The following is a 27,278-nucleotide window of genomic DNA, read 5'->3' as shown; positions in this document are numbered from 1 at the left end:
TCCACTAGTTAAAGTGGGCATCTTGCACCAGTCCAAATGACCCTTAGGGATGATTAGGTCAAAGACAACCTCTGAAAAAACGATCCTAGTGGTAGCTGTGGAGAGCAGCCTTCAGGCTAAGACGCGAAGGAATGTAAAGAAGCTTGTTTTAACTGTCTATAACCTCCTGAATGACCAAATGAAAGGAGAATCACACAAGGAATATATAAATATATTTATTTATTACTAAATACTCTCTACTAACCTCTTCATGAGATTAGAGAACAAAGCACACAATATTAAATCACTAGTACAGTAAATAGCGCAATACACGGTGGTCTCCGGGGGATACCAAACCATATACTAAGAAAGTGGTATAACAAACACAACTTGACTAGAAACAGTGCCTAGAGCACGTAGAATCGCTGGAACCCCAAAGAACCACTCAAGGTAGTGACACAGGGGACCCACGGGGGACGCGTGCAGTGTGAGAACACAGGCGCAAGCTCCGTACAACTCTATGGGAAAGTCGCGGTTGGAATTTTAAAGTATAAGGACAGTTAGGAGAGGACTTTGAGCTAACCCTTTCAAACTTCTAGGTTTTAAGGGAAACACCCATGTGAGCACCAGAGTACTCGTGTTAGCTAACCCAGGGAAGCCGGGTGCATAGGTGTCAAATGGTGTCGGGAATCTTCGTTTTTTTCAATGGCGTGATGCTGCAAAGTGCTGCTGCCGTGAAGAGGAAAAGTGTCCGGTGCGATCCAAGTCTGGATCAGAGCTGAGAAGAACCTGATAGCAGAGGTGACAGAGTCTGGGTCACTTCAGGGTGACCAGGGGCTCGGTAGACGAATGCCCACACATGTCTGGTGCTTCAGGTAAGAAGAGGTGAAGCTTGACTCTGCAGCCACAGGGACCAGGAGACGTCAAGGACAACCAAAGTCCGCAGGCGAGCTGTCCCACAAAGGATGTCGAGTGCTGGGGGGTCAGTGTCGGGATTGAACACCAACAAGCCTTGGCAACTGCAACCAATGCGGTCAGAGGAAAGATGCTTCGGTGAGGACCAGCAAGGTCCTGGTGACTCCCCAAGTGATGGAGAGTCAGGGCACGTCTGGAGCAACCAGGAAAGCCCACTGAAAGTTAAAGTTGCCTTCACGGGAACCCACAGGCCAACAGACCAGGAATCGCGAAGCGACCTCGATAGGAATCCCAAAATACTAGCCCACGGAACACTCGTGGAGTGTAGGCCAGTAATATACAGTGGAATCACTGCTCGGGGTCTGGACTACAAGTAGCCCAAAGCACAGCTTCAGGGGTCGCCGGAAGGCAGATGCTTCTGCAAATCTACACGGTGCCCAGGGGTTCAGGTTGCACGGTCCCCACAAGGGATACGGGTCTCAGATTTGCTGAGCACACTAGTCAACCTCGGGGGAAACCTGGAAACCTACCTCCTGTGTTGCAAAAGTCTTCGGAGTCCTCAGGAGCTTCGGAGATGCAAATCGGTCAGATCCGTCTTTGGTGCCTGTTTAGCAGGGGAGGAACTCCTTTACTCCAAGGGAGATTCTTCAGTCATCTAGCGTAGTGAAGATCATCGAAGTACTTGGTTTCTGTAGAAGAGTTTAGTCCAATTAAATCTAAAGTCCTGTAGTCAGGGGTTCCTACTTTATACCCAAGGAAGGAGTGGGACAAACTCTGGGGACCCACCTATGGGAGGATCAAGACAGAGGGGTGGCTACACCCATGTCCTTTGTACAGTTTCGAGCCAGAGCAGGAGAAAATGGCTCCTGCAACCGGTTTGAGCTGGACTATGCACAGGGACACCATATGTGCCCCCAGTGCAGACATCAAAGCACTCTCAGAGTGCACCCACCCAGCCCCAATTTACTAAAGCCTGTCTGGGAGATGGTTACACCTCCCTGTGACAGGAAACCTATTGTCCAGCCTCCCCTGTCGGAGTTTCGTCCAGCAGCAGGAGGGCAGGCTCGTATCTGTGGCTGGCAGCATCCATCTTGTGATGCCAGGGTTCTGTAAAGCTGGTACCGGGAGTACCGGTGTAGTCATATTTCTCCCTCCAGGAGGGTGGAATCATACCTCTCACATCAATTACTGGTGTGGAGGTATGATTTCAAGGTGTTTAACACCAAACATGACAGGTTTCTGTGCAGCCGTTTTAAAGTTACCGCGAGGTTATAATGCAGTTAAGAGTATATGGTAGGCTACATCACAGAACAACCCCAGAGAATAGATTCCGAAGGCTGCAGAGGGGCTCATCTCATGCATGGGCACCCTCTCACATAAAACCCAGCACCCTGCCTTTAGGATTGAGAAGGCCTGCCATAGGGGTGACTGATAGGTGTACATGTGCAGTGATAAGGTAGATATAGTGGACCTATAACTAAGTAAGGGGGGCATGCACCATCTTACACAGGTTGCAGTAGCAGACCTGTGGTGTCAATTTGAGTGGCTTCTCAGGGGTGGCACAATACATGCTGCAGCCCCTGGGAGGCCCCTGGGGTACATATGCCCTAGGTACATAGTATACTATATACTAGGGACTTATAAGTGTACCCCAGAATCCAATCTGGAGTGTACCTAAAGTACATGCAATCAATTTAGAGGAGAAAGCAGCTAGGCTGGGGTCCTGAATACAGGATCCCAGCCAGACTAAGTCAAAAACAGTGAAACATCAGCAAAAAGTGGGGGTAACTATGAGAAGCAGAACCTACTCGCCTACACTCCCCGAATAGTGGTGAATTGAAACTAGGAGCTGATGATCCTTAAATCTCAAAGCTCTACCAGGCTGCTACAATGTGAAAAGAGGCCCAAGAATAGAACACTCTGGATTATACACTGCGTTCTGGACCAAACAAAACGATTTAAGAATAGCGCTTTTTCTCACTGGAAGCCAGTGGAAAGATACCAATGCCAGTGAGACGTGGTCCTTATCTCTAAGGTCCCGGGCAAGCAATTATGGCGACATAGTTGTGAAGCAAATAAGCAGGCAAGTCCAGATAAGCCAATTTATAATACTCCATACTTACTGAGATGAAAGCGTTCAGAATCATTATCTTCAGAGGGAAAGAGAACAACCAAAAGAATTCTCTTTAATTAAAAACAGGAGCTAACACTTGACATTACTTTCTCCGCTGTTGTGAGTGCTGAATCAATTTTACACTCGAGAGTCGTTAGAATGGAAACAGGGATGGGCTAAGGGCCCAGTGAATCTGGCCAAAATCAAGATTTCATTAAGGAAATGCTCTCATGATGCCCGAAATCTGAACCATCAATTGTACTACCTCCGATAGACACAAATGGAGATGGACAGCAGTACTAGCTGAATTCCTAGAGGTTTTTAAAAAAATAATTTGGGGGCCTTCGATGTAGATATACAACTTAAATCAGTAGGACTGAATCAGTTGGGCCATTGACAGCATGTCGAGATTAAATAACAGAGGGTTCAAAATAAAGTTCTGCAAGATCCTACAAGATAACGTCCTTGGAGGAGTATCTGCATGCAGGCAGGGCCTGCAGTGTATGTCATTTTGGCTGTACGGTTAGGCTTATAGGAAATTTAATCAGAATGCCCGCAGAGTCACCACTTTGGCTTGGCAAGGCTTCTTCTCACTCTGTCATGTGAAGACAGTATTCATTACTCTTCAAGAAATGTCATGATTGGCAAATAAAGGACCAGGATTCCTAGCACGTTGTAGGTCGACACGTACTGTGGAGAAGCGTGGCTCAATGGTTAGAGCGGCAGACCCAGATGCAGAGGTCTGGCCCGGGACCAGGGTTCAATTCCCGCCTCGGCGGCTCTTGGACTCAATCTCCCTGGACCTGATAATTCTCGCCTCAGAGCCTAGTCTAATCATGGGTCCCACTCTGTGACTCTGGGCAATAGCTTGCTTAATCTCCACAACGACCCCAGCAGCGCTTGGATGCCTGGCTTCACCTTGGCGGTGCCTAGGAGTGGACACTTCACAGGAAAGCCAGGAAGGGTTCCACACCGGTATGAATACAGTGCTACGAGACCTCAGGGTCAAAGGCGCTATATAAATACAAACACATTTACATTTACATATGAGCTCCATATGTGTAGCTGCTCAAGCTATGCACTTTGGGAAGAGTCGCTTCAAGACTAGTATGGTTTACTGAAAAAGTAGTCCTTAGCTAAAAAAGCAACCTTTCATGCTTTTTTGGGGGGGAATTCATCCAGTTCGTTCAGCCACATATTTGTGGCTTATCCATGTCCTGGATGCTTCTCATACCAGCGCAGGACTCTTATTTCAAAGAGGCCCTCGAACTGTAGCATGATTGTAGGCGGCCGTCCACGGCTTGACCTTTTATAGAGAAATTCTAACCCTGAATAGAGGCTTGCACTGGGATCTGGTTTACTGTGGAGGCTGTAGATTGTAATGGCTCTTCCTTTTGGCGCTGCGCACAATAAACCCATATTAAAGAAAACATCGTTTTCATCTATAAAATGAGGGGTACTCATGTATCAGGTCTTCATTTGACTTAATTTGCATAAAAATACACAATTCACATTACACACGGAATGCTGGAAAAATTGTTGAGTATTTCATCTCAGTCAAGCGTGACTTTGGAAAAGATTAATGAACACCCCAACTCAAATGGAGGGACTGCACCCATAGTCTCAGCCATACTACAAAATCCATAGCCTTACGTGCTACAAAATCCACGTTTTTAAAAGTTCCCACCAAAACAATTTAGTGTCCGTGTCCAGCATTTTATATTTCTCTTGGGTTAGATGTGACTTACTATTGGCGTTAGTCATCTCAGTCAAGCGTGACTTTGGAAAAGATTAATGAACACCCCAACTCAAATGGAGGGACTGCACCCATAGTCTCAGCCATACTACAAAATCCATAGCCTTACGTGCTACAAAATCCACGTTTTTAAAAGTTCCCACCAAAACAATTTAGTGTCCGTGTCCAGCATTTTATATTTCTCTTGGGTTAGATGTGACTTACTATTGGCGTTAGTGTGACTTAGACCTGAATCTCAGGGATTGAGCCACACACAAGGCAAAAAAGTTGTGTGAATCAAACTCATGATACTGAATTAATGTGTTTGAATTTTGGTTCACGAAACCATTACACAAAATAATAAGATACAAAGATGTAAATATATCGTATTCAAAATGTGCAGTTAGTAGATAAAATCATCAAAATGTTTTCAAAAGTTTCTCTCTTTCAAAGACATTTTAAAATTTACAGAACATGGTCCAGAAATTCTTCTCCTCTGAAAAAACTCTCCGTTTTCACTTGGTGGCACCACGTGGCCTAGGCATGAGTCAAACCTCTGAACTAGACCATGATGTCCCTTCAAAGAGGCTCAAGCTTGGATCCATGCACACAGGCCAGCAAGAAGATGTCCCTTTCACTACGCCATGATTACTGCATGTGGTGTCTGGGGATGGAACATGATGCCAAGGCCTGTGAATCTTGTGTTTTTATGCAACCAGGCACCATCAGGCAGACTCCCAAGCAGACTTTCTCTCCCAAAGATAAGTCATGTTCTCCTAAGAGACCTTACCACAAAAAAAAAAAAGCACCATAGGAAGGAGAAGTCTTCACCTTCCTCAAGGAAGAAGTCCAGTTACTGGGACCGTCGAAGTCTCAATGTCATTCCCAAATGTTGGACACTTCCTTGATGCCTATGCGAAACCACCCTGCCCACACTCCCGCCACTATTACTTACCCCTGGTATCCTAAAAAGATGAGACTGAGGTTTCCCAGTTCTACGGCCAACCCAGCGCATGTTGAGGTTTCTTGGCCACCTGGCTAGCGATGCTGGATCTTTACAAGGCGACTTTGCAACCCTCTGGGCTAATCTCCCAAAGTGGAGTCCTTTCCTGTGCGCATGGCAACCTCTTTGGCTCTGAACCTGATTCAATCCAAAGGCTTCAGCCCTGGTGTCTATGCCGAAACCAAAAGTGGCTAGGGCGCTGTCGACGTTCCCTCAGGCCCTTCTTTGGTACCGATTTCAAAGCTGATAGTGATGCCAGCCAGAAAGCCAACTTCATCATTGGTCAAGGAAACGATAAGGAAAAGTATCATCCCTGTGGCAAGGAAGAAGTTCAAGGCTAATTTCAAGAATAACCAAAGAACCTACCCAGGGTACAAACTTAGGCACGCCTGGAGATTTTCTGTTCTTATGCCTTGGCTATGGAGGATAAAGACTATGGCTACATGAAAGATTGATCAGAAGCAGATCCTCTCCTCCCACCTTACCGTAATGGCGTCAATATCCGCATGAACTTATAAAATGCAAGTGGCCTAGATATTCCACCAGGAGTATCCATGTCTTACCTGGCTAAACCTGCTTTGTAGATTTCATCTCTTGCAACAGTCCTTCAGAAAGCAGCAGAAGTCTAACATTCAAACAGAAATATTGCAATCCTTCACAGCTTCTATGAAGCAATTGGTTATATTTAATTAATTTTTTTATTTATTTAATGCGATTTTATATAGCGCGAACATTACCCGAAAGTGTCAGATCGCTTCACAAAAGAACCAGTTGCGTTACATAAGGACTTTGGATTGCGAGTTACATAAGCGATACAAACAGAAAAAAATGCAAATGTACAAAAGTCAATCAAGGAGGAGATACAAACAGATACACTCTAAAATCACATAGGAATGGTAGTAAGTACAAAGGTCTACTACATATACTAGTGGTTAGAGATATATATATATATATATATATATACATACACAAATTGCAAATTCACTCAGGATTACATTTTAACAGCGATTAGGCTTGGACAATTATATATTACATATTTACAGAGCAGGAAATTCTTGCCATCATTCAGCCAAGTGTTCAGGTGGTGTTGCACTCAAGGGTGGTGGACTTGGGTCTGGGGGATCCCCGAGTTGGAGATGTCCATAGGGGTAGAAGGCCGGCTGGTGGTGGGGGAAGCAGCATGCTGGATCCCCGGGCTGAATGAGGCTGTTCTTGACCCTATGGTGATTGAATGGGAGAAACCCAGACACTAGGCAGATAGCCAGATGTCATAGGCTTGCTCCTGGTAACCTGAACTTTTTGTCCTCCTGTGGAGCGTCTGGTTGTGTAAAATATCGTCTTCAGTGCAGAACTCCAATTTGCCTTTCTTATGGCTCCTCTACACAGAGATTCCAAGAAGCTTGATGCCTTGGGTTGCATAGTTTTTTGCCTGCAGGAGCATTAGATCCAGTCACACTATCCTATGCGGTCTCTGCTGCCATCAAAGCCCTATCACTCATCTCCCCCTATCAGCTTTCGAGGGGGAGGGAGGAATTCCCGTTTGTCACCCAGTGGAATGCTATCCGGATGAAGCGCTGGGTAATGCAGCTGGTCTCCCAGGGTTGTGCCAACCCTACCTACCCTCCCTTCCACACCACCCCTCTCCTTCCTTAGGAGTAATTTTGCCAACTCATGCCTTGATCATGGAGTTGTAAGTCTTTGCCTTGCTGGCCAAAAGCACCGTAGAAGAGCTGCCTCTAGAAGAAAAGAGCACAGGATTTTATCTATTTTTACTTATTGGTCCACAGGAAAGACAAACAAAATAAATAAATCCGTATTTGTAAAGCGTGAACTACTCACCTTTACGGGTCTCAAGGCGCTGGGGGCCGTCGTGGACATTAAGTGAGCTATTGCCCAGAGTCACATGTTGCGAGCTGAGCTGCCGCCGGAGCCAGGGATCAAACTGTGAACCTTGTGCTCCGAAGTCAGCTGCCCTGGCCGCTGCACCACACCTCTCCACGGAGGCCCGAGGCCTAGCCTAGGTATCTACCTTGTGAACCTATTCATCTTGCAGGGAAAGTTCAAGATACTGTCCATGTGCCAGGTCCTGTGGGCCTGGAACTTGTGAAATTGGTTGGTGTCCCCTGGACCTCCAGGATGCCTCCTTTCATCTTTTAAGTCTTCCCACCAGCAGGAGCTACTTTAGGTTCATGGTGGGGTTCCAGTGCTCTGTTAATGGACCTCTCATTCATACTGACAACAGCCTGGCGTGTCTTTACAAAGGAGCTGGTAGTCGTGGCAGCTTTGATGTATTCTTCCCACTTGTAGCCAGGGGCGTCGCCTCCGCTATGGTGGAGGAGCCTCACCCCACTGCTTTTAAGAAGTGAGAAACATAAAATGATAATAACTTAGAGTTATTATCATTCTATTCTTCGTGTCCTCCTGCTTTGCAACAGGTGGGTGGGCGGGGTTGCTCTTCTCTTGGAGCAGGGGTGGAGTAGTTTGCCCACTCCTGAGTGCGCAATTACTGTTTAGTAACAAGTAACGCACACTTTCCTCGTTCTCCATGCAGGCTGCATTACACCCTGCATGGAGAACATAACACCCTTCCTGCTCCTGGCTGAGCGCTGTATCACAGAGTCAGAGGCAGGAGAGCAGGAGCAGAGAAGACACGGGACCCGTCCTCAAGGTAAGCTTTAAAAAAAATGTATTCCAATTCCCCCTGCGGCACCCCCGCGCCTCGCCACCCCCCACCCTGCAATCCGCGAGCCATGCTGGCCACCACTGCTAGTAGTCCATCTCGTTGGCAAACCCAGTATGGAGAGTGGACGCCCTCAGTATTATTTCCATGGAGGAGAAGTAGTGGGAGCCCCACCCCAAAGTGACCGAGGCAATCTTCACAAAATTGGCATTTCCAATAATGGATCCTCCATCACAGCCCAGAACAGGAAATTCCCTCAGTTTTGTTGCATACATTTCCCGCCAGATGATTCCCTCTGGGATGCTTTCAAGTACAGCTGGTCGCAGGGTCTGTCCTGCCCATTCAACTTGTGTCCAAAGAACTGCAGAAAGTGCAGGAAGAGGGGCGCAGCTGTTTCTTTTCACCCCAGATTAGGTGAGGAGGAGCTGATGCATTCATCAGTTTCCACTTGGCCACCTCCTACCAGCGTCGGATTGGTAACGCGGGCACTCGGGCAATGCCCGAGGGGCCGGTGTCCAGTCCCAGCTGTGGGCTGCTTTTTTGAGCAGTCTGAGGGAGATTTGGCGGTGTCTGTTTGCTCGGATGCTGCCAGCGGCCCAGTGGGTGCCTAAGTGGCCTTTCTGGATGCAGATGGGCCTCAATTGCTTGCTTCCCTTTTATCAAATGGCAGAGGTGTTACTCCCTTTCTCTCGCAGTGGCCGGCCCATTAACACATGCATATTGAGCGGGGGCCTGAGCAAAAGTGGCCTCACTTGTATTCCAGTGTGTTTCACCAGTATAAACTAATCCGTGCATTTTCTTTACCCCCCTTTTTTTTTGTTATACAACTTTGCTGAAGCAGTGTTTTGCAAGGCAATATGCAAATGTGGGCCACTTTTTTTCAGCGTGCGCGGGCCGATTTCTAATCCCAATCCAACCCTGCCTCCTACCCTACCAAACAAAGCATACCTGCTCTTGAAGCAGGATATAAAGGAAGAAAAAGGTAAAGCATGATAAATTAAAACAATGTATACCAAAAATAACCTATTAGTTCTCGGAAAAGGGCATATCCATCTCTTACTTAAACCTTTTGCATATAACGTTTGTGTATAATTAACAAGTCGTCATTGTTTTGTAGAAATAGAGGCAACTGTCATATGCAGAGTCAAAGAACATGTTTTGCTTTGTCTTGGATTTAGGCAAAAAAGTACAATAACAAATACATAAAGATTGATGTGCAATCAACATTTTTTCTAAATTAACTTGTAGTTATACAATCCCACATAAGAGTATCAAGCCCAATCCTTGTTAGATATGAAGTATACAAAAAAGGAGGGTCAAGTCCATTATTCGGGTTCTGAGAACCGTCACCAAATCAAGCGCCTAAATAGAAGACCAGCTCTTAGAGTAGTTTGTCAATTGTCTCTGGAAATGGTCTTTGACAGAGTAGTAACTTTGTTTTGTTGTTCGTATGAGGCGAATCCCTGGAGTACATGGTCTATGCTTTTCGGCCTTGCAATTCTAGGCCTCATCAGGACTGGGCAAGGGTATGTGCCACTGCTTTGGAGAAAAAGATTAAAATGTACCAGTAAAAGGGGTCGTATGGACCCAGGTCTTACTTTGGTATCAAGTTATGTGTTGTACATAGACGCTAAAGGCAATGCACACGCAGAGACTCATTGTGCAGTGTCATGCAGAAGTTACTAAAAAAGTGTGCAGTTTAAAAACGTGTTCAGGTGCAGTGATAAAAGCCAGGATGCAGTAAACAGAGCCAAAGGCTTAGGTATAGCCCCACATGAAGGTGCTAAGGGCAGGAGCCAAATGTCATGGAATGCAAAAGTTCCCAAATTTATCAAAAAGATAGACTACTAAATGTAGCACAAACAACACACTCTAGAGCACACTATATCACATGGAAAAAAACTCACATATTAACAAATCGTAGTGCCAATGATAATAAAGTGAAACAATATATGTATGTTAAAAAAATAGTGAACAACAAGACTGTCACGAATTATTGCAAAAAAATGTCATGCATATTTATTCAATACATTTTTACATTTATCATCAATACAATTTTCATGTGCATGAAACACAGAAATATAATACAATCACAACGATTAAAAACCAGTATCAAGATACTGTATGATGAGCTAAAACAAGAAGCAGTTGTCAAGCTCATCATACAGTATCTTGATACTGGTTTTTAATCGTTGCGATTTTATTATATTTCTGTGTTTCATGCACATGAAAATTGTATTGATGATAAATGTAAAAATGTATTGAATAAATATGCATGAAATTTTCTTGCAATAATTCGTGACAGTCTTGTTGTTCACTATTTTTTTAACATACATATATTGTTTCACTTTATTATCATTGGCACTACGATTTGTTAATATGAGAGGTTTTTTTCATGTGATATAGTGTGCTCTAGAGTGTGTTGTTTGTGCTTCATTTAGTAGTCAATCTTTTTGATAAATTTGGGAACTTTTGTATTCCATGACATTTGACTCCCCTTGTCCCGTATTGGATAAGTAAGGGGCCTCCCTGATTTGTTTAAACTAAGGGCAGGAGCACCATAAAGTACCAAGCACATGATTTACTGGTGATAAGTGAAGGGAAATGGCAAGGCAAAGATGTGCTCGCGCACAGAGGAATACATTTGCAGTGGCAAAATGCCATGCTAGAGAAACCATGAACTATTCCCAAGGGTGCTCTTAGACAAGTGTATTGCCACGAGGCGCTTGCGGGAACTCGAGGAAATCAACCACTGGTTGTAGAAAAAGAAGGCAACACCGTTGGGTATGTATAGGAAAACATGAGTTATTTGGAAGCTATCTGTGTGATATGGAGAATGAAGCCTCGGGTCGCATCCGCGGTCGTCAAGGGGGTCGTTTGGGTCTTGGGTCTGGTCGAGGTGAGGACACAATGGAACCCTCACCGTGGACTCGTGCAGAGTGCATAGGCATGTTAGAGCCGCATGGCCTTGTGCGGGAGACCAGCTGATTAGAATGAGTAAGATGGGCGTGGAATCCGTGCTAACAAACTACTGAGGTAGCTGGCACAACCTTAGAGCATCTGGAGGAAGGAATCAAAAGCTCTTGCTCAGATGAAATTATCAAAGGAAATCTCATAGGGAAAAACGTATGATATGTACACTCTAAGGGCCATATGTATCATGCAAATTCGCAAAGGCCGAATTTCGCAGAATTTCGGCCTTTGCGAATGCGAATTTGCTAAATGGGATGTATGAAGGAAAATCCGGTGCAAAATAAGGAATCGCAAAATTTGCGATTCCTTATTTTGCAATTGCATTTAAGGAATCCCAAATTTTGCGATTCCTTAAATGCAATGTATGAAGCCAAAAAGAATTGCAAATTGTCCCTAAGGAATTGCAAATTACCACCAACTTCAAGTTGGTGGTAATTTGCGAATTTCTTGAAAAATGCAAATTTTTGCATTTTTCAAAGTGCCATGTGACGCACATACATGCCCTTAGGGCATATATGTGCACCACATGTGCACCCATGCTTATTTCAGGGGTGCAACAGGGTGTCCTTTTGACACCCCTGCACCCTTGAAATTATTCTCAATTTGCGGTTAGCAAATTGTGAATCGCAAATTGAGAATAAATTCCCATTCCTTCCTATGGGCCTCTTGGCCCATAGAAATGAATGGAAAAGTATTCCTTAATTGCGAATTCGCAATTTGCGAATTCGCAATTAAGGAATATCAAGAAATCGCTAAAAAATTGCAATTTTCTTGATACATACCAATTTGCGATTCTGAAATAGCGATTTCTTAAAAATCGCTATTACAGAATCGCAAATTGGTACCTTGATACATATGGCCCTTAGGATCGAGTATGAGGTCATGTAGTTGAAAGCTGGAAATAAAATTGCAATTTTTTAGTTGTATAGTTGAAAATGGATGTACCTCTTTCTAAAAGTGTAGGGCCATAATAATCCACGGGGAACTGAACCACACGGGAAAAGTATGAAAAGATAAAAAACAATTCTCGAAGGGTGAAAAAAATGCGAACCTTATAGAAGCGGTTGTGAGTCTCGCCTAATGCATCAATTATGAATGTGAGTCTCTCTGGGGGAGCTGAAAGAGAGTAAGCACCACCGGTCACACTGATTCTGCTGATATTGCAATGAAGGGAGAGAGAGTTGTTCTCAAAAAGAGTGTGTTGATAGAACCAAAGTGGAATAATTCAAACCAATTTGTATGTACTGCATCCCGGTAATTTAAAAAAATAAAGACTATAGGGGCACATGCATCAATATTGCATTTTGCGATTCCTTAATTGCGAAAAATAAGGAATCGCAATTAAGGAATTGCAAACTGCAATGCATCAAGAAATCGCTAAAAAAATAGCGATTTCTTAAAATTCCTTAATTGCGATGCTCTAATTGAGAATCGCAATTAAGGAATACCTCCCCATCCATTCCATAAGAATGAATGGAAAGACATTCTTAATTTGCAATTCACCATTAGAAATTAGCAAATTGAGAATGCAATTTCAAGGTTGCAGGGGTGTCCAAAGGACACCCTGTTGCACCCCTGAAATCTGCCTATAAGTACATTTTTCACACACACATGCCCCAAGGGCATGTGTGTGTGTAAAATGGAACTTTGAAAATGCACTTTAGTGCATTTTTCAAAGTTTTCGCAAATTACCATGAAGTTCAACTTCATGGTAATTTGCTCCCCTTATTTGCGAATTCGCAAATTTTTTAAGTTTGATGCATTGCATTTAAGGAATCTCAAATTGAGAATCCTTAAATGCAATCGCAATTAAAGAAATCGCAATTTTGCGATTTCTTAAATTGCGAAAATTACAAAAATGTTAATGCATCCCAAAAATTGGAATTGCATTAGCAAACGGCCGTATTTTGCAATTCGCACCATTTGCGAATGCAATTTCCATTGATGTATGTGCCCCTATATATATTATATACATGTGTGTGCCGATGAACAGTTGGGTGACTGTAAACTGAGCTATGAAATAACAAATAAAGCAAACATCAACATTGTTTGTAGTATGTCAGCAGCAGGTTGGTCAGGTACTCCACTCTAATCCTGAAGCAATGCAACTGCACTTGTGAAATTGAGCAGTGCTTGCTCGAATTTTCGAAATCTTATTTTGATTTTTTTTTACGGCATCTTCATTTGAGCATATGCATAGTTGCCCTGTTCGAAGTTTTGCTCTAAAAACTGTCCTGTTGGTGGCAATTGCTTGAGCTTATATGGTGGGAGAACTTTAGGCCATTTTGGTATATCCACCCTTCACAGCTTTCTACCCAGATAAATTGGTCTTTCACACCTGCCCATCCTAATATGGTTTCTGTATTTGATATAGGCCAGTCTATCACCTTCCATGCTTTTTTCCCTTCTCCACTTCCGATCGAGGAGGAGGGACGGCAAACACTAGACCCCAGAAATGCAGTGTCTTACTACATCAGCCATACTTTTCAGGACAGATTGGATGGTTAGCTCTTATGAGCTTCACTGGAGTTAAAAAGGGACATATGGGGACCAAACATGCCATTTCACACTGGATCATCCTCAGTGTCAAAGCCAAGAAAGATCCTCCGAAGGACATTCATGCTTGTTCCACAAGAGGCATGGCACACCAGTTGTCATCCTCTGCCGGGTAGCTACATGGTTGCCCTTGCATACCTTTTCCAGGCACTACGGCCTTGCCCCTCAAGCATGCTGTGACAGGATCTTTGCCTGATTTCCTTGGTTAATTGGCACTGCTTATTTCCACCTGGGGGGGGGGGGGGTGATACAGTTTTGGGACTCAGAAGATGGGGGGAATCTGCAGGAAGTTGTATCCAGCAGAAGGAAATGATACTTGCCTCAGATATATAATCTTTCCATGGATTAGTCACAACTCTAGGTCCTCACTGATGACCTATTGTCCTGATTAATTAGAACCCAAGATATGCAGGCCTGTAATATCCAGTATTTGTCGCTGTTGTGGCTGTCTCAGTTCCTCTCTGCGCGCCTCAACAGAATACAGAAACATTATAATGAACTGATGCCAGGACACTGGTTGGCACTTAGTATACTCTGATGACAACACATTCGGAGGTGGAGTTGCTGGGGAGCCATGCAGCAGAGTATTTGCTCCGGAAAACCTTTTTACAGACCAGTCTGAAGGCTGGAAGGAGTATTACTAAGGGGAAGACTTTATGAAGATTACGTAGCACCCAGAAACACTATTACCAAATGTAACTTTTTCTCTGGCAGTCTATATTATTTTATACGCTTAAACTTCAAAACCTGAAAGCTCCGTTCACTGTACGAGCTCCTGCACCCAAAAAATATATATCCAGATGAAACCTAAAATAGTCCAAATGTGTGCAAATCAGAAGAATATTTTCACAATTCTGCACATATAATCCACTGTTATTAATAGCTCTTTCTGTAGTTTCAACCATCCCCAATTATAGCGAAAACCTGAAATGCATTAAAACAATATCCTAACTTTTCTGACTGAATAATGCCTTAATTTCTCTAGTAGTTTGTAACAAATCACAGTCACCAAATTAAGTCGTTTTTATTTTTTTTTAGAACCAATTCAAAAGTGTTTTTGGGATTCTTTAAATCAATATATTTTCAATTGAGATTTGACCATGCCTATATCATTCCATTGTGTCAATGCCATATTTCTCCACAACAGATTTAATGATTATGTAATTTTGCAATTTTTAGTACTACCTTTACTACACATTTAAAAAAATGTATGTTCATAGTGTACACGTGCTGCTTCACCATTTATGCAATACTTAATTTGAGCTGGGGGTTGCAGGTGGGGCCCAGAAGACTCGTTTTTGTGGAACGGCACTTATTTTTCTTCGTCAGACTTTGACCCAGAGCAGGAATGAGGAACCACAAAAGGGGGGAGAAGGTTAAAGAGAAAGATGGAAAAACAGCGATAAAGGGGAAAGCCCGGTTGAACACTGTAGACTCTATGCAAAATGTGTCCAAAGATAAACTATTCACTGAAAATTCATTTAAAACAACCAGGTCTGAAGGTGCTAAAGATCGGAAGAACAAGAACCTGAAAGAGTGAGATAAAGAGGAAAGGAGTGCCTGGTGCTGTCTAGGCTGGACCCAAAAAGGACACAGACAAATCAACATGCATTCGCGCACAGAGAAACACAGACATCCATTAGCACACAACAAACTTCAGGCATTCATATCCTCAAGCATTGGCACATAGTCACACACAAGCACTAATGGACACACAAAATACAGCTACAGACACACATAGTTGGGCGTGTAGAAGCAGTCAGTACGCAGGAAGGCACAAATGCAATAAAAGGCTGCATTCATTCAGGTAGACAAGTATGTACAGGCAGGGCCGGTCCTAGGATTTGCGAGGCCCTGGGCTAAAAATCAATGTGCGAGGCCCCTCTAATGTAGATAAGTGGCCCCTTGCAAGGAGACCATTCACAGACACTGTGGGAGGCCTATTGTCCAGCATTTTGTCGCCCCCCACAGTTTTAACTTTGAGCCCACAAGCATTTCTCACACCTTCAGTCCGATAGGTGTGAGAATTGCTTGTGGGCTAAAAGTTAAAACTATGGGGGCGCCAAAATGATGGACAATGGGCCTCCCACAGTGTCTGTGAAAGGGCCTCCTTTCAATTGATGGGAGCGTCTCCCTCCCTTATGTATCCAGATACCATCCCGGAGAGGCCCGGGGAGGGGGGCCCCTCCATTTCAAAGAAAGGTGACACCTTTCTTTGAAATGGATCGCCAGGGAACAGACAGGACGCATCACCAGTGCGTGGCCCCATGCTGGTGAGCTGAGTGCGAGGCCCTGGGCAGCTGCCCACACTGCCCATGCCTAGCGCCGGCCCTGTGTACAGGGGAGGGGACTTGAGACCAGGTACAGACATTCACGCCGGATGCAAAAGCAGCTCAGACTTCAAAGGATGTCTTGAAATTCAGTAAAGGAAGTGCAACTTTGTACACAAGCCTTGCTGGACTTGTCACATTTTATTTGAGAGCAGACACACGTGTGAAGATGGAAAGACGACTGGTGAATGCAGGAGTTAAAGCGCACACATCGACAAGAGCAGGGAAGACGGGAGCATTCCTGCTTCAAAGCCCCCACAAGCAAAACCAAAAGCAAACTGAGACATTGCGGCTTACATCCGCTTTCTTTTTTTTTTGTGTCATAATTTTTTATTGGAGTTCAAAGATAGGCAATTTCATAGGTTACAAAACAATATAGTAAATATAAATCAGTATGCGACAAATAATTTACACCTGTAATATATTAAGGAAGAGGGAAAAAGAAGGGAAACGGAAAAAGGAGAAGGGAAAAAGCTATATATAGGGAGGGAAAGAAAAGAGAATTCGAATTTCAGGAATCGCAAAGAAGGGGGGTCCACACCTGCTGAAATATTTGTTCTTGGTCTTGTATCCTATAAATTACCTGTTCATAGGATGCTGTCTGTATCATCGCAACCATCCTGTCCTCTTTGGAGGGAGGGCTAGGTGATTGCCACAGCCTTAAAACACATAGTTTAGCAGCAGTAAGTGCAGTGTGTATCCGCCTTCTTGATAGTTCAACTTATTTGCCCTGCAGAGTACGATCACCAATGTGCCCGCAAAGGCCCTAATGAGTAAGTCAGCACTACTTAACAAGGGTGGATGTATACCACTGTACTACCTAAATGAAAATAAAAGGTGCCAGGACTAAATCTACTACAATGCTATATAGGCAACGTCATTGAATGCACATACCTGTGAACTTCTGTGCTTCTTTGCTTACGGGACACTATATGAGATAAATGGATGGATGGATCTGTCTCATCTTTTAACTCGTAGAATCCACTCAGAAGGTGGCAGTGGTCCCTAAAGTGATGGGGAACACACAGTTTTGTTTAAATGCCCCTCACACACCAACAGGCCCCTTGGTGTCATGCTTCATCATCGGGGCCTTCGCATCCCTCTACGGGATGCGGCGTGCTACGACTGACGGCTACGTAGGAGCACTTAGTAGTGAACTATGTGAGGGTGTGTGTTTTAGGGAGAGAATGTGAGTGAGGTGAGGTGAAAAAAAGTGAGTTAAAAAATACCTGGCACGTAGGAAAACAATTATTTATTATGTCCTCGGCTGGTATTATTAAAAAGGTGCAGAGTGAGGTTGATAACATACGTACTAGGGTATATCAACCACTTCAAAGTGTCAACATGTTTCGGAGCGCAGGGACTCCTTCCCTCCGGAGCAGCGTTGAGGGGAAGGCAGGCGAATAAACCATGCAGTAACCGTTGCTTTACTTGGCAGTGAGGGAGGATCCCCCCAATACCACGCATAGGCTCATGAGGTTATCAGACTTTGAAAAATAAGTTCTCTACAACGCCAATTGGGCGCAACTGAACTTACCTATACATAAACACTGTTAGGTACATTACACATTTATTTTTGTATGTAACACTTTAACATTTCATGTGAGTAAGGTGAGGATAACGTGCATATCCTCGTCCTGAAGAAGGAGTCCCTGCGCTCCGAAACATGTTGACACTTTGAAGTGGTTGATATACCCTAGTACGTATATTATCAACCTCACTCTGCACCTTTTTAATAATACCAGCCGAGGACATAATAAATAATTGTTTTCCTACGTGCCAGGTATTTTTTAACTCACTTTTTTTCACCTCACCTCACTCACATTCTCTCCCTAAAACACACACCCTCACATAGTTCACTACTAAGTGCTCCTACGTAGCCCTCAGTCGTAGCACGCCGCATCCCGTAGAGGGATGCGAAGGCCCCGATGATGAAGCATGACACCAAGGGGCCTGTTGGTGTGTGAGGGGCATTTAAACAACACTGTGTGTTCCCCATCACTTTAGGGACCACTGCCACCTTCTGAGTGGATTCTACTTTGTTTAATCATATTGCCAAGGGAGACTGAATCCACTTGCTCTCTCTCTCTCCCCTCTGGTTATATTCAAATCATCTTTTAACTCTACACTGGTAAGCATTCTTTTTCTTACACCACTAGAAGCATGGAGCTGGCTGGTAGTCGTTCATGCCTATTGCAGAAACTCCGATGAGTACATCCCTCATTTTGCAGCCTCGTTAAGGCGTTCTTGAGTGAAAGACCCCTTGCCCCTTTACGGCTGTGTTGACAAGTCTTCCTTCTTCCCTGTAGCTGGAGCGCGAGAAGCTCAGGAAAGCAGACGATGCCATGAGGCTGAGTGTGGAGCGAGGGCAGCTTGACCAGTCGCTGAACACCTTGGAGCAGGAACTGGCTGAAACCCAGAGGCAAAACCAGCAGCTGCAGGTCAGAAAATAGGGGCTACAGGATGATAAACCTGAATGTAAACAGCAGGGATGCTCTTGAGACGAGATATAGAGGGAGTACATGAGCAGAGCAGCCCCAGCCTCACATATAAATCCATATTTTGTTTTTGCATTTTTGGCGCTACCCGCATGTATCTGCAGATCATTAAAAAGTTGATTATAAAATGAAACTCCTTTCTGCCATTCCCTTCTGTGTATGCGTTTCAGTTTCTTCATAGTCTCCACGTTTTCTCATGTCACTTGTTCGTCTCAACACTCCTATCCTTTTCAATAGGGGCAGGTGGCGGACTTGGAGCGGGCCCACACACAGCGGCTGATGGAGCTGACGTCTCGGCACCGACAGGACCTGGAGCTGGAGGCCGAGAGAGTGCGCAGTGCGCAGCTGCAGTCGGAGCGCACTCTCGACTCTCGCGAGAGAGCTTACAAGCAGCGCATGAAGGGCCTGGAGGAGCAGGTGAGAACAGAAGGGTTTTTATTTTTTATTTTATTTAATGCGATTTTATATAGCGCGAACCCGAAGGTGTCAGAGCACTTTACATAAGAACCAGTTGCAAAACATAAGGTCTATGGATTACATGCGTTACATAAAAGATTCAAACAGAAAACATTTGCAAATGTACAAGATGTAAAGTCACACAAAGAAGAGATATGAACAGAAAGAAAAATTGCAAATGTACAAATAGTAAAGTCACTTAAGGAAGAGATACGAATGGATATTCTCTAAGAGTCACATAGGAATGGTAGAGAGTTCAAAGGTCTACTGCATATACTAGTGATTAGAGTTATCTTTATATACATAGGGAAGGGATACGAATGGATATACTCTAAGAGTCACATAGGAATGGTAGAGAGTTCAAAGGTCTACTGCATATACTAGTGATTAGAGTTATCTTTATATACATAGGGAAGGGATACGAATGGATATACTCTAAGAGTCACATAGGAATGGTAGAGAGTACAAAGGTCTACTGCACATACTAGTGATTAGAGTTATTTCTATATATATAGGGAAGGGATACGAATACATATATACTCTAAGTCACATAGGAATGGTAGAGAGTACAAAGGTCTACTGCATATACTAGTGATTAGAGTTGATCTGTATATACAGAAAAGCAGAGTTCCATTAAGTGGGGTCGGAGGGGGGATGCAGTCACAGCACCAAGGGAGGGTGGGAGGGATATATGGGTATGGAGAAAAGGCAAATCAGAAAAGGGAAGAAACATTTGAGGATCATCAAGGGGGAAACGAGGGAAGAGGGTTAAAGGACGAGGGAATGGGCAATATGGCAGGTCAGGGTCCAAAGAAAAGCGGCAGAGAGCAGCAGCAAAATGGCGGCCAGGACAAAAGAAAAAGTAAAGAAGTCCAGGAGAGTCTGTGGCGTAGTTTCTTTCATTCGAATGTGGCTGCAGGGCTGCTGCCTGCATCTGGTGTTTTCACGACCCAGCTGCTTTGTTTTGCGGCGGGGTGTGTGTGCCCAGAGGGCCGCTCCGCATGGACCCTCTGCTGGCCCAGAATATTGCGGGGGCTGCTGCAGACGTTGGGCGGCCGGGTAGCGCAGCCAGGGCCACCTTTCTCGGCGGGGCTGCATGAAGGAACTTTATTTCTCGCTCGCAAAGCGGGCGCCTCTGCGCTGCCCGGCAGCTCCTGCTACCGGTGTCTGTGTGCCAGTCATGGCTCACTGCCCTCCTCTTGGTCCCATTAGCTATCAGTAATCCGAAGAAGAAACCTACCGCTTAGCACTGGAAGTAAATTGATTCCCTCGATCCATCTCACTGTGGCCTTCAAAGTGCTCACCTTCCTGGTTACTGGTCTCTTGTCAAGGAACCCTGTTCTTGTGTGTTTCACAGCCGGTAGACTGCCTCTGCAGAAAAAATTGATATTTTCTAACCCTTTCCCTAAACTGTAATGGCAGCCTCTTAGTTTTTTTTAAGTCAAAAGATATGCCGGGGAAGCTCTTACTTTACAGGGTGTTGATAAGGAACCTATCTCGAACCCCTGGAATGTGGGCAAACACAAACTCTTGTATTCGCTGGTGATTAGTGTGTATTATCTGCTAATCACTAATAAATAAAATACTTGAGGATTATAGTCCTAATAATGTATACGTCATTGTTGAGGAATAACAGGATATAGAACGTCCATCGTGCTTCCCTGATCAGTCTAGAACCCCCTACTAGTCTGGCAGCCTCATATTATTGTGTTATTTCCTGTACAAATCTAGTAATAGCCCTGCATACCTGCTGCAGACGAGTGTTTCTCCATTTGAGCGTCCCGATTGGCGTATATCCCCCAGTTACTATTTCTGTTTCCTTACTAATTACGGAGAGTTTACATACCCCCACCCTCCCCCCCCCCCCGGTAGTGCTTCTATGAAGCTTGTGGGGGCCTCTTGTTTGGATCTCTTTGTTTACAACACCCAGCAGAGACTGTGCTTTCATTTGAGGCATTCTAAAGCTTTAGTGCATTTTGCATTTAGAACCCCACTATTGCGATAACCAGAGCTATTTTTTTAAATTTCAAAATGCTTTATTGAGTTTCACAAGGAATACAGAAAGCTTAAAGCAGGGTAAGCATAAGGTATCCAAGGCAAAGTTTTACATATGTAGTCATAAATTGAGGGTAATTCGACTTTATGGATAACATGAGACTAACCCAAGCGATCAATGATAGGAGAAGAAAGGACAGGCAAGAGACAGGAAGAAAGGAGAAGGGAAGTGAAGGAAGAGGAGTGGCTAGTTAAGCTGTATCATCGCTTTAGCATTTCTATGCATATGTTGGCACAAGGGCACCCGATATTGGCAGTACATACATAGTATAAAAGCCTAGTACTTGTACCAATGGACATTACACTTAAGTACAACTATACAGGTCCTCTTGTAGAATTATTTTACCCCATAGCTGCAGCTGTTAACATCCAGCAGAGGAATTGTAAAAATCTGCTTCATCTTAAGCAGCAAAGCATAGAAAGCGTGCTAGTTTTACACATTCAAAATAAAATATTCTGTTAGCTTTGTATAAATAAAGCAAACAACTCATTACTTTGAAGAGCTAATTCAAATGTATGGTAAGTGAACTCAATGAATGCACAAATAAAGACTGTGTTCATAGACAGCAGGGTCTGTAATGCATATTACTGGTTCCTGTCCTCCCCCAAGTTGGGGCTCCGTATCCCTCTTTCATTTGGAAGTGGGCCCCACATAAGCAGGGGGCATTGACCAACACCCGGGCACGGCTCGAGTGCCGAATCCGCAACTAACCGGCGGGGGCAGAGAGAGGTCCGGCTCGGCCCAACACAGTGGGGTCTGGTTCCACTTTGACCACCGAGGGAGAGTGCCTGGGGAGACCGATGATGGATACTGCAGCTCACGTGTAGTTACACAAGGCAGGAATAAGCTGGCACTAGGGGCCTCCCAGAGGGGGTGACAGCGGGCAGGTGAAGAACGGAAAAGCGCGAAGAGCTGCAGGACCTGTGGGAGCTGGTCTGGACTCCCCAGACTGATAGCTGACACTGCCTGCCAGACTGATTTGCATATAGCTGGGTCTGAACTGGGGTGGCAAAGTGAGCTAAAGAACAATGATGGATTTAACCCTGATCTGTGACTGGGGGTGACTCGTGGGTGTCTGAAAAGTTTCAGTGCTCCGTCCATCATCTCCTTGTGTTCACCCGTAGAAAGTTGGAATGTACTTACTTTGGCTATTTGGTGCCTTCTGCCATGCTGCTTAAGGACTGCCACTCTGCTGGAACTGCTGTTTGCTGAATTCTTGCTGTGCTGTGTTGCTCTGCTGCTTGCTGCTCTCTCTCTGCCTGAGGGAGAAGGACTGAACCTGCATCACTTGAACCCTGAGTGACTCCAAGGCCTTGCTGGCATGCCTCGTGTTGCCTAAGTCTCAGGGACACAAAAGACTTAGAACCCTTCTATTCCAACCCATGAGCTCATCTGGTTGTGCACCTGTCCTGTCAAGTGGTGCCACCCCAGTCCTGGACCCTTGGAAGTGGCCCTAGTGGTTTGCTCCAGTGGAACCAACGTATCCTTTGCTACAGTAGCAGAATTGATGCATCACTGCTGTTGTGGGAACCGGACTGGCACATCAAACTTGGAACAGCCACATCACACTTGGCACTGCCGCTTCAGAACTGACGTATCACTGGCACTGCGTGGAGAAGATCGACGCATCACCTCTACAGCATGGAGAAACTCGGTGCATCACATTTGAAAAAGCCGCACTTAAAACTGACGCTTCGTTCATGGACCCGACGCATCACTACAGTGATTGTGATTGTGTGTAGAAATTCGACACAACGCCTCACCTGCGTGGGGATCACTGACACATCTCGCTCGCTGTTGCAACCAGGATCAAGGTACTTTTACTCCGGGTCCTCCGTGGGTTCTGTATCCGGCTTGCGCTCTATTGTGGTTGGCCTCCTCAGCAAGCTTCCTAGGGTTAGTTAGCTTGCAATCAATCAGGTGCTGGCGTAGCTCAGGAAAACAGTTACTAGATAAATGCTCCCAGGCATTCAAATCATAAAGTTGCTCAAAGGTTTCTACTTTGCAACCTTTTACCCAGCGCTCCATTTCTCTGCAAAAAAAAGACACATATTCAACCCACGTGGTACCCTCTAACTTTTTGCAGGTCCTAAACCTCTGCCTATACATCTCAGGGGTCAAACCATAGCGGGTCATCAAAGCTTCTTTCATGTGGGCATAAACTATTCTACTTTCCTGGGGCAGGTCCAACAAGGTATCCCTCCCCTCACTAACAAAGCGCCCCCACAACCCAGCTCCCCAATCCTTCTCAGGGACCCGGTGGGACACCATGGCTAATTCATAGGCTGCAAACCACTGCCCAATATCTTCACTTTTGTGGAAATCCTTAATAACCTCTTTGGGTATATATACTCTATTCTCAGTATGCACTACAGGTATGCTGCCACCAGAGGGGGAGATCTCTACATCTTTGCCTTAATCTCCAACCCCCTCAATACTCTCTCATGTTCAAATTTAATCTTTATTATCTCAACCTCTAACTTCTTGTTCTTTAGGTCCCTCTGACCCTCCATCTTGAGTTTAGCAATCTCCATATTATGCCGCCTCTCTCTCTCCCTGTCTTCCATCTCTTCTGGAGACTGACCCCTTGAGGACACACTAGTGCCCAGGCTGGAAAGCGCTTTACCACCTACCAAATCTACTACTTCCCCCTGCTGCTCTCTTGCATCCTCTCCCTCCCCCACAAGCTCCCCCAATCTTTAGGGGCGTCCTTGGCTTCAGGGCTTTCTAAAACTCTTCCCTCTTAGTGAGACCTGTGATAGGGACTGTGAATTGTTTGCAAAAATATTTGAGCTGCTTGTAATTGTAGGTATCTAATTTCTCTTCTTCCCAGGAGAGCTCCTCCGAGGCATTGGATCTGGGCTTGCCCATTGTAGGAATAACTAGCGATATCAATCAAAAATAGAATCAAAAACCTCAAAAATGTATGTGGTTGCGTCATGGTCTGCACTCACTAGTAGTGTACACTATATTTACTGTATGCAATCACAAATGCAAGTCCAGATCCTCACTGCTGACCACCAATGTTAGAAATGGGGGTCTCTAGTTGGCAATGGCTGGCCACTGTCCAAGTAGGGACCCTTCTTCCTAAGTCAGAGTAAGGGGGCTACACCCTTTGATAACCCATGCTCAACCCTGTGGCAACGTAGCACGAGCAGCTAGGCTTATCTCAGAGGCAGTGTGTAAAGCATTTATGATCATACACAGTAACACAGTGAGGTGCACTACAAAGGGACGCCACACAAGTAGTTATAAAAATAAGTATCTTTATATATAGACTGAACACAAGACCAATAAAGTTAAAAAGCCACAATACTGTAAAATAGGATTAGTCTTGAAAGGCTGTAAAAAATAGTTCAGAGTGTGCACAAAGTACCTGGATTTCATAGCAAAACCAACAAAATGTCGCAAACGAGCTGTAGCGATGATTTTCCTCACGCGAGGCCGGCGATGCGTTGAATCCTTGCCGCAAGGGGGGATGATGAGTTGAACCTGTTGCGTGTGGGACCCTGTTGCGATGAGAAGAAATGGCGCTCCGCGAGGGAGCTACGCTCCGGGCGTGATGCAAGGAAAATGGCGGACGAACGGCGCCCGCACTGCGATGAGCTCGATGCGATGATCTGGGGTTAGCGAGCACTTGGCGGCCCGCAAACGTGCGATGCGATGATCTTTGGGAGTAGCAAGCACTTTGGGGCCCGCAAGCAAGCAATGCGATGATTCTTGGTTTGCGAGCACTCGGCGGCAGCAGCGCGGTGATTTTTCTGACGCTCTTCAGCTGCGGCGGCTCGCAAACGGGCGTTAGCGACGATTACAGCACTCTCTTCTCTGGAGTAGAACTAGAGGCCCTGGAACTCACAGGGGCCTCACCTTCAGATAGAAATCCTCGAAGGGAGGAATCAGGAGGCTGGTGGGGAATCAGATGTGCCTGTGACTCCAGCAGGAGGCTAGCTCTCTTCTAGCCCGTGGGTGATTGCTTTAGCAAAATAAAAGTTCTCTCAAAAGTCCTTTTCCTTCTTCTTCCAAGTCCAGGGGAAACTACTGCAGGCAAGTCCAAGAAATAGCACACAAACACAGGGACAGTCCTCTCCTGCAGAGTCCTTCAGCGAAACAGACAGAGGTTCTTCTTGACATCCAGGAGCAATACAAAAATCAGGGGTTTGGGCACATATATTTATACCCCAAAAGTCTTTGTTCTAAGAAGTCACTAGTCACTGAACCCAGCCAGAACCAGCTCTGCTTAGGCCTGGAGCACTTTGTTTACCAGGCTGCATCCTTCCTTTCAGAAAGGGGGGGTCTGCCATCAGACGCACAGTAGGAGGTGGAGCCAGCATTCACCTTGCCAGGCACAGCCCTATTCAGGTCAAGGAGCTACCCCTCCCCAGTACTCAATGCAGATCTCTCTATTCAACCCAGGTCTGACTCAGCCTGCCTTGCCCCTCTAAACCCAGACAGTCAATACACATAACAGCTGAGCACACTGGAAGGCTTAGGCAAGAAAATACCTACTTTCTAAAAGGGGTATTTTCAAACACAGAATATTAAAACCAACTTTGCTAAAAGATGTATTTTATTATTCTGAGCTCAGGCATACTAAACTCGAATTTCTACCAGGTTCCCTGAGTCAGTTAGGACTATAAGATGTAATAGTCAGACTGTCCATTCTAGCCTATAGAGAACAGTTAGCCTTGCAGCAGTGAAAAACAAAATGGAGGGTAATTCACTACCAGGACATGCTACACATATCAAGCCATGTCCTATCTTACACACACAATGCACCTGCCATAGGAGTGACTGACATGATGCCAAGGGAAGGTTCAGGGGCTGGGAAGTGTGGGCACTTCACAGCCAAGATGGCAGTTCTGGACTGCACACAGACACTGCAGTGGCAGGTCTGAGGTACCATTTGCAAGCTGCTTCTGTGGGTGGCACAAACCAGCGCTGCAGGCACACCAGCAGCATTCGGGTTACCAGCCCTGGGCACACACAGGCCACACTACTAGGGACTAACAGGTAACCCAAATAAGCCAATCAGGGATATACAAATTCAGAGTTACATTTACACAGGGAGCATTCGCGCTGTGGCACTGAATGGCAGTGGCACAGCGCCCAGATCATCTAATACCAGAAAAAACAGAGGAGACAACAGCAGGTTTAACACCTTTCAACAGTAAAAAACGAATTACACTGTAGTCCACTATCAGCAAATGTCACACACACCAGGACATGTCCTGCCATTCTAACACATTTCACCCTTCCCACAGGAGTACCTTGGGCCTCCCTTAGGGGTGCCTTACATGCAATAAAAGGGAAGTTTAGGGCTTGGCAAATAGGTGCGGGCACACACTGCAGTTGAAGGTCTGAGACACCTTTAAAAGGCTGCTTGTAGGGGTGGCACAATCAGTGCTGCAGGCCCACTAGCAGAATTTATTTGATTTACAGGCCCTGGGTGCCCACAGTGCATTATACTAGGGACATACTAGTAATTCAAATATGCCAATCATGGAAACACCAATCCCTAATACGATTTACGATAGGAGTACTTGCACTAAACATATTCCACCATAGGGTAGGGCCTCAGGGGTTTAGAGAGGTAGTTAACAAATCCTTACTGTTCCATTTGTTCTTCCTGTTTGTTCTGCCCCATTTGATCCCCTGTTCAGGTCTAGCTCATAAGGGGGTCCTGCAGAGGCTGTTCTTCATACATAGCCACTGCCTCGCTCCCGTTTAATGATGTACACAGAGCTTCCTTGGTGCAGGTAGAGAATAAACCCAGCACTAGTGGTAACAATCAGATTGGGAATGCCGGCAAGGGGATCTGTGGAGAAACCGCTATAACAGCTAAGTCCTTAAGGAAAAAGTCTTGTGACAAAATTAATTTACCACCTTAGGCCTGTCTGTATGTTGTTATCCTCAGCAATGGTCTACCCTTATGCACCAATGTGATCGAGTCATCTGCACAGCTGTAAAATAAGGTATACAAATGG

The 27,278-nt window shown here is 45.1% G+C and overlaps 1 protein-coding gene across 1 annotated transcript in view; it reads left to right on the top strand.

The window, feature by feature from the left end:
* The window catches only part of CROCC2 (ciliary rootlet coiled-coil, rootletin family member 2), a 1,301,560-nt gene that overhangs the window by 1,237,552 nt on the left and 36,730 nt on the right, over positions 1-27,278 (top strand). Inside the window, exons 34-36 of the mRNA XM_078665477.1 lie at positions 18,594-18,725; positions 19,020-19,199; positions 23,288-23,359. Coding sequence (XP_078521603.1) covers positions 18,594-18,725; positions 19,020-19,199; positions 23,288-23,359 — 384 coding nt within the window. The remainder of the gene's footprint in view (positions 1-18,593; positions 18,726-19,019; positions 19,200-23,287; positions 23,360-27,278) is intronic.

This window comes from Lissotriton helveticus, chromosome 11, assembly GCF_964261635.1.
Source record: "Lissotriton helveticus chromosome 11, aLisHel1.1, whole genome shotgun sequence".
NCBI lineage: Eukaryota > Metazoa > Chordata > Amphibia > Caudata > Salamandridae > Lissotriton > Lissotriton helveticus.
The sequence above is the reverse complement of the archived record's forward strand: the minus strand, read 5'-3'. Positions and strand labels throughout refer to the sequence as shown.